This window comes from Phocoena phocoena, chromosome 5 (assembly GCF_963924675.1).
Source record: "Phocoena phocoena chromosome 5, mPhoPho1.1, whole genome shotgun sequence".
In the NCBI taxonomy this organism is placed as follows: domain Eukaryota; kingdom Metazoa; phylum Chordata; class Mammalia; order Artiodactyla; family Phocoenidae; genus Phocoena; species Phocoena phocoena.
The window spans coordinates 3235232-3243673 of record NC_089223.1 but is presented as its reverse complement, the minus strand read 5'-3'; the positions used below and the strand labels follow the sequence as shown (position 1 = coordinate 3243673).

The window sequence follows — 8442 nt, the reverse complement described above, 5'->3', positions numbered from 1 at the left end:
GAGTAGCACTGAAGTCTAAAATGCGATGATGGGACTGCAGTAAATCAGGATTACTGGATGATAAGGTTCCGCTGACGGGCAGCGCGGTCGGGATGTGCTTGGTCTGCCTTAATCCGACTATACTGTCATCCTGAGACTGACCAATCCCGATGTCGCTGAACCAAGAGGAAAGGTAGAGAAGAGACGATCGGCAAGTTAAAAAGTTATGACTCATCAACAGATAGCATGGACAACCGTATTTCAGAAAACCCGCAGTTAACGTACAACTATGATTAATAAATTCGGTTGGAACTTGCAAAAGCAACCACTGCTTAAGTGTATCCAACTCATGTTCTTAAGTGCACAGCATGTGTCTCTAAAACCTTTGCCTTTTTAGCTCAAGACAAATCATAACAAATAGCAGTAGTTTCTGAGTACAGACATATATTCAAGAAAAGATAAGCCCTAGTTAGTCGTGGAAATAGATTTAAGAAAAAGCACATTTTAAAAAAGGCATTTAGTCACTCAAATGATGACTTCTGCCTCAGAAGGGTAAGTTGTTTTATAATCTTCAAGAAATGAAGAAATTGAGTAAAAAATGAATAGAGAAAAAAAATCCAAACTGTCCCAACTTCATTCTCCAGTGTTTCAGAGAAATAAATGAGATCATGATGGAGTCAAATGTAAAGAAAGCTTGACACAGACATTATTTCTTAATTATACAGAGCCTAAAAAAGCAGTGGTGCATGGTGACATTTCTTGGCATCAAAAAAGAGGCAATGGAAATCCAATGACTCACTTTCACTTTGAACTCACTACTCAAAATTTCTAGTTCTACGTTTAAGCTCCCAGAGAAATACTACTTACTATGGATAGCTACAAACTCATTTCCATTTATAAAAGCCTGGGGACAACTCTTGAAACATGGTTTAATAATACATAACATTATTTCTAGATTTGAAGGGCCAACTGTTTCCAAAACAAATCATCAGCATGAAACAATAAGCACAAACAAACACAAAATAAGTAGAACACAAGCAAATGGTTATAGCTCTGACCAATTTCTATAAATACCTTGAAACAAGGAGAAAGAAGATCGTACTAAGGTTGGGATACCAACCAAGGTGCCATAAAATTAAGACACTTAGCATCAATTAGGCTTTCGGACATGACAGCTTGATCAAAATAACTACCATTTTTAATGGCTGTGCAAAGAAAAAAAAAAATCTAGCAGCATTCTTCCTCTTTATTTGGGAGGGAAATAGAAATTACAGAGGCAAATAAGCAAGCACAAGACCAAAGATGATTTTAGTGTCAATTCTTCAAACTTCATAGGTAAATATCATCCAGCGATCCCACTCCTGGGCATGTATCTGGAGAAAACACTAATTTGAAAAGATACACGCACCTCAATGTTCATAGCAGCACTATTTACAAGAGCCAGTTGTGGAAGTGACCTAAGCGTCCATCAACAGATGAATGGATAAAGAAGACGTGGTATATAAACACAATGGAATATTACTCAGCCATAAAAAGGAATGAAACAATGCCATTTGCATCAACATGGATGGACCTAGAGATTACCATACTAAGTGAAGTAAGTCAGACAGAGAACAACAAATTATCTATGATACCGCTTACATGTGGAATATTAAAAAATGGTACAAATGAACTTATTTACAAAACAGAAATAGCCTCACAGACATAGAAAACAAACTTACGGTAACCAGAGGGGAAGGTGGGGAGGGATACATTAGGAGTTTGGGATTAACATATACACACTACTATATATAAAGCAGACAACCAACAAGGGTGCTTAGCCTGAGGAACGATACTCAATATCTCGTAATAACCTTTATGGGAAAAGAATCTAAAAAGTATGTATACATAAAACGGAATCACTTTGCTGTACACCTGACACTAACGCAACATTGTAAATCAACTCTATTGCAGTAACAGTTAAAAAAAAGATTCAAAGGCAAGTCCACAACAAAACTAAATTTCCATTTAAGTGCATAGAGGCATGTACATACAGACAAAAAGGACTCATGTTCTATGCAACATTAAAACCTTCACATTTTTAGTGGAATTTCATTTTTCAACCATATAAACCAGGCTTTACTGCCAAAAATATTAGATGTCATACGTACATGAGACAACTGCTATGGACTCAGACCAAAGACAGAGCCAACTGGGCCTTTGCTGGCACAGATGCTATCAATCCTGGCGCACTCCAGGCATCCCCCAATGAGCAGCCTTCTTCCGAGCTGTTTCTCAGCAACGTTTCAATACCAAGCATGATGATCTAACGCTCTACTATCAGCTGTATCTCTGCCGTCCACAGATGCAGGGTTACTCTCGGACTGAAACTACTTTATTTTAAAGGCTTAGTTCAGAAAGGTCCACCTCTGAGCACATTCTCTTGTTGTTGGACCTCTAGAACTCTCTGATTGCTACTGAGATTTTTTGACCTTGGTTAACTTTATATGTAGTCTGTTGGTTTATTCTCTCTTTCCTCAGGGTTTTGCAGTCTTTCTCCACTTACCGGACAAACAGACCTGAGCCTTACCAGCCTCCTGCCCACCCACCCCATAGTCACATCACTCTTCCGGGCCTATCCTTGTCAGGCTGCCACCATCCAACATCTTAGCTTCTGTGATACTGATAATGTTTGAGAGAGAGAAAAAAAAAACAGTATATCTGGAAGATTCATCTGGGACTTCCCTGATGGTCCAGTGGTTAAGAATCCACCTTCCAATGCAGGGGATGTGGGTTCGATCCCTGGTCGGGGAACTAAGATCCCACGTGCCGCGGGGCAACTAAACCTGCACGCCACAGCTAGAGAGAAGCCCGTGTGCCACAACTACTGAGCCCGCGTGCTCTAGAGCCTGCGCACCGCAACTACTGAGCCCGCGTGCCACAACTAGAGAGCCCGCATGCCACAACTACTGAGCCTGCGTGCTCTAGAGCCCGCGCACCGCAACTACTGAGCCCGCGTGCCTCAACTAGAGAGCCCGCATGCCACAACTAAAGAGAAGCCTGCAACGAAGAGCCCACATACCACAATGAAGACCAGCGCAGCCAAAAAATAAAAAACAAATTTAAAAATTAAAAAATAGAACGTACTAGAAGATTCATCTGCTTGACTACTTTGGTAGCTTTGTCAAAAAAAAAAATCTTTCTAAACATATGCTTATTTCTAGGAGAGAAAAGTTTTAGTAGTAACTAGTATTAAATAAAGTCTATCATACCAATATAATAGATCCTACGGTTTACTGAGCCTTCTTTTAAATATAACTATTCTTTTCATTTCAATTACATTACATATATGGATTAATTCAAATAATTTTCATAATAATGTTTAATATTTCATAAAGATTTAAATGAGTCATCTATGTTCTTCAAGGCAAATTTAAGATGTTTCCTCAGTGCTTTAAAATCATGTCTAATTATTATCCTTTTTTCTTTTCCCTTTTCTAGCTTTTGAATATCTTTCTAAATACACAGAATAACATTATACATAGTATTCTCATCCTGCGTCCTTCGCCAACACCCTGTACCAGGGATGGATTACGTCCCAGCTCTGACATGTCACGTTTCTATTAATACTCGGCAGGGTCATGCTGACTTGTGTTAGATTGTTTTAAAGGTTCATATTTAACTCATGGTCAACTGACTCTAAGATTTTTTTGGTTACCGTCCTGCTAATAATTCAACATTAAAGTAACTGAAGTAACTTTTCTTATCTACTTAAAAATGACTTTTTCATCAAGAAGGGTCACTTAAAAAATCGATTCCTATTCTCTATAATGCCAGCAGGCCTAATCCACTGTCTCTTAGAAACTTACTTGGTATAATCATACTCTCAAGTCTATAAATAAAGCCATCTTACTCACTGCTTATCCTCAGGACTCTGATGTAGCAGTCTTTTCTAGCTGATATGAAACCACCAATCATTATAGTTTAATGGGGAAAACACAAGTTTGACACTCGACCCATTAACAGCACATCCTAGACCATATCTCTCTAATATTTGGATGAAACTTTTATCTGAAGTGGAATTTAAAAAAAATGCTCGATACACTCCTGAATGCTTATATGTGCTGCTCCTCTGGAGGACCCATTAGATTATCAAAGGAAGAAATAACCTTTATGTTTTCAGGTTATCTCTTACACCTCTGTAGTTTGAGGAATCAATAAAAAATGAATTTGGGGCCCCCGTGTAATTTAATACTTTAAAGAATTTTGGCTGATGGTAACTGGGTTTTATAGAACACCCACAGACCCAGAAGGAGCTAAAATGAAAACAAAAGCAAGCAGACAAGCAAAGCTAAAAAAGTGCGACACCTGCAATTTTGTCCTGGCGTTAAGTAAACAGCTAAGAAGAGATTCAAGAATACACCTGACATTCTGACTGCAGAGCCCACTGGGAGGAAGGAAAGGAATTCTGTGCTTGGTTGGTGATGTCTTGGCAACAGTTAAATAACTGAAAACAGGAGAGAGGAAACAAGAGAATGGCAAGCGTGAACGGAACCAACTGGGAGCAGCCATGACCTGACTGGCACACAGCAGATGCTGATGGTGGAGGAGACACCCAGAAACAAAGGAAACAGGAGCAGAAATGACGCCACACCATGGCGGAGACAGGAGCAAACACACATTCTTGCCTTTTAAAAGTCCAAATGAGAAACAAAATATTTCAATGAAGATCGGAGTGGGCAAGTAAGTGGCAAAAATGGGATTAAAACAAACTTAATTGTTCAATATCGCTTCTAAGATAGCTCAGCCATAAAAGCTTGAAAACATTTTTTACACTCATGTGCAAACACTAGTTACATCACCACCTTTGCATGTCATTTTAACACAATAACATAATGTACAGAAAACTTATACAGACACTTACTTATATGGTTTTTGTGGCAAGATACTAATCCGAGTCTTGTCCAGTATCTTTTTTAGCTTGTTCCTTCCCCCAACAGTGTTGGCTTTACTTTTCTTATTTACTTTTTCAAGTCCTATCACCTGTTCTACGTCTACAGCGAGATCTGGAATGGAGTAGCGACTGGCCTTTTTGATGTCTCCAATTTTAGGGAGGTGAGGGGCACCATTTCTCTTCTCTTCTGACAATCTTGTTAGAAGTTCTTTAAACACTAAAAAGGAAACAAACACCGCAAAACACCCATTGTAAGAAATCTGAACAATTCAAAGGCGATTGTAGAACTTGGAAATATTATCTAAGTACAGACTGCAGCTACCAAAATGGTAATCTTGTAGAAAAACACTACTCCAATGAACAAATGACACCAAGAATCTGTTTTTGTATGTCTTCTGTCACTTCTACTCAGATTAAGTTAAAATAGTACACTCCTTAAATGTATAGATATTTAAAATATTTATCAATAAAAACATCGATAAAAATAATGTTATGGTCCTCAAGTAAGTAGATTTTGATTCAGATCTAATTATACACTTACATAATTAATTCTGTATCTATGCATTTTACTATAAATTTTCAATTCTTATGACGTTTGGATGATAAACATGACTTTTTTCATGATTAAGACCTAAATGCTAAAAAAAAAAGACCAAAGAAAAGGAGGAAAATGAAAGTATGCAAAAATGTAAACCACTTACCAAATAAATTGGTTTTCACAGTGATAGATAAGTGTGTGTTATTTCTAAGAATTTCCATGGCTTTTGACAGCTGAATATTTTCAAAGTTTTGACCATTTACTTCTAATATCTAAAAATAAAGTTATAAAATTAATTTCAGTTTCCCAATTGACTGAAGGAGAAAAAGACACCAGTATTTACCCTTATGCTTGCATTCAGAAATACCATACCTGGTCCCCTCGTTTCAAGCCTGCCTCGGTTGCTTTGCTACTTGAATCTACACTGTCAACAAAGATTCCAAATCCTTTCTCTGAGCCTCCAAGTAAGATGAAAGGCAAGGGAGCTTCTCGGGATGGTTTTGTGAGTGTCATCAATCTTCTTTTTGCTTTAGCAGCACAAGCAATATTTAATAGCCTTAGATGTCCACCCATTTTCTACAAGAGTTCAAAAAGAGTGGTTTCAAAGATGGGCTGAATAAAATGAACTTAAAGCTGATGGTTTATTTTTTAAAAATCCCCAATATTACCTCTCTTTCCAGATTATTTTCAAATTCTTCTAGAAATCGAGTCATCGCAGGATCCCCTTCGAAGTCATTGAAGTGATTATTCACCCACAATAATACTACCCGTGTAACCTGCAAGATCAATTATTTTTAATAGGTTTTCTTCTTTCTAGTGCTAAAAATTGACGATTAAAGTCATTTCAAAAAAGTTATCCAACAAACAATTTACCTAATAACAATGAGCAAGAAAGGTAACAATAAAACTCTCAGATTTCATTCATAAGAGAATGACCTTCTAAAAATATACAGTAATACTTTGAATGTGGACTTTACGCTGTTTGACCGCGAAGGGTTTTGAATCTGTGAAGGATGGTAACTAACTTCTATCTTGCTTCATCTCAAAATATATTTGAAATAGGTCACAACAAAAACTATAATAAAATCAAAATAATACAAAAGAAGACAGAAACTTTAACATCTACAATTGTGCAGGGAAAATGAGTAGCCTTTTCTTACCCGGCACACATGTTTTCACTGAGCCCTACACTGAGCTTTATACAGAACAAGACACACACTCACAGCTATGGAGTATTAGCTTTGTATCAGCAAGAACTGTGTGACTTTCATTAGACTATAAGTTCCATGAGGACGACAACTTTACCTGTTATGTTCTAAGGGCATCCTTAATATTTATAACAACATCTAATTCTCAGTAAAATTTTACTATATGAAGTGAGTATAACTGCAACTTTAAAGGTACCTGTTTTATTTTATATGAGTTCAATGTTCTAAATCTTGAATAACACGATCAAAGAAATTTTCCATAGCACTGTTTTCAAGCGTTAACTAACCTCTTAAAGTGGGAAAATTAAGCATGCCATTCTAGCAGTGAAGAAACAGAGTCCACAGTAGACAGTTAATCTTCAAACTGCAGTTAAAATACTGCTTATAGTCAGTACGCTGTGACAAATTATAGTATATAACCTGACTAATCACTCAGGAGTCAACTCTTGATATTTATATTAATTTTTTTGTCATTTATTTCCACTAACGCCCATTTTTCAAGTTTAGGAAACCCAGATGACCATCTCCCCTGAAACTATATCCTTAACACCTGACCTTTTCATAACATTAAAAGTTTGTAGCTGAGAAGCCAACTTAGAAGTCGACTAGCCATATTCCAGGTTAGAAAAACGAGATTCATAAATCATAAACTGAATACTACCAACCGCCACCACAACAGCTTTAAGATGCACTAAGAGGCTGCTGGGAGCCAGGCCTACACGGTTATCCACCTTCACAGCAAGCCCAGAAGGAGGCTGATTACCGTTTTACAAGTAAAGAGACGAGTAGCAGGAGGGTGAGATGACACAGAAGGTAAATGACAGAGGCAATGCTAAGGCTAAGGACCTCGGCTGAGGTCTTCTATGCCTGTGACCCTCAGATTATGAGATGAAGAGCATTACTGTCCAAACGATTGCTCCAGGGCCACGGGCGAGTCAGCGGCAGGGCCAACACTGGAGCTGGAGGCCTTTTTTTTTTTTTTTTTCCCCAGTACGCGGGCCTCTCACTGTTGTGGCCTCTCCCGTTGCGGAGCACAGCGCACAAGCTCAGCGGCCATGGCTCACGGGCCCAGCCGCTCCGCGGCATGTGGGATCTTCCCGGACCGGGGCACGAACCCGTGTCCCCTGCATCGGCAGGCGGACTCCCAACCACTGCGCCACCAGGGAAGCCCTGGAGCCGGAGGCCCTTTGCTGCTAGTGCCCAGTTCTGGATTTGTACGCCCTGACTCTCCCAAGTCGGCCTCATGGAAACCAGGCCGTCACGTGGAAGGAGAAACGAGTACAGGCCATGAGTAACTCTCAAACCTCACAAGACTAGGTACTTTATCACCCACTCTGGCCTTGAAAAAGAGCTTGACTCAAGAGCTGCTGAAGAGGGTTTGTTCAGAATTACATGCCTGGGGCCTACCTGCCCGCGATGGTTCTGAGGGGACGCTGCTCGGGTGCCAACTGGAAAACTAACTTTTATGTGGTGTACACTGGCCGTCCGCTGAACCAGAGGATGCAGATTCCCATGGAACCCAGGTGGCTGAGGGCTGCATTTTAACAGAATTTGCAACGGAACTAAAGTTTATAAACATTTGCTGGGGGGAAGGGAATCAAGTTGGCGGAGGAGAAGGACACGGAACTCACCTCCTCCCACAAATACATCAAAAATACATCCACATAGGGAAGGATTCTCACAGAATACCTGCTGAAACATTTGCTGGCCTATGTATCAGCCTTTGCGTTAAAAAGAAAAAAATTTCTAGGGACTTCCCTGGCAGTCCAGTGGTTAAGACTCCG

The 8442-nt window shown here is 39.2% G+C and overlaps 1 protein-coding gene across 2 annotated transcripts in view; it reads right to left on the bottom strand.

The window, feature by feature from the left end:
- RAPGEF2 (Rap guanine nucleotide exchange factor 2) overlaps positions 1 to 8442 on the bottom strand; it is a 242455-nt gene that overhangs the window by 20492 nt on the left and 213521 nt on the right. For both annotated transcript variants that reach the window (XM_065877765.1, XM_065877766.1), the window contains 5 exons: positions 6119 to 6226; positions 5823 to 6026; positions 5614 to 5722; positions 4883 to 5129; positions 4 to 155 (listed from right to left, as the gene is read on the bottom strand). In XM_065877765.1, coding sequence (XP_065733837.1) covers positions 4 to 155; positions 4883 to 5129; positions 5614 to 5722; positions 5823 to 6026; positions 6119 to 6226 — 820 coding nt within the window. The remainder of the gene's footprint in view (positions 1 to 3; positions 156 to 4882; positions 5130 to 5613; positions 5723 to 5822; positions 6027 to 6118; positions 6227 to 8442) is intronic.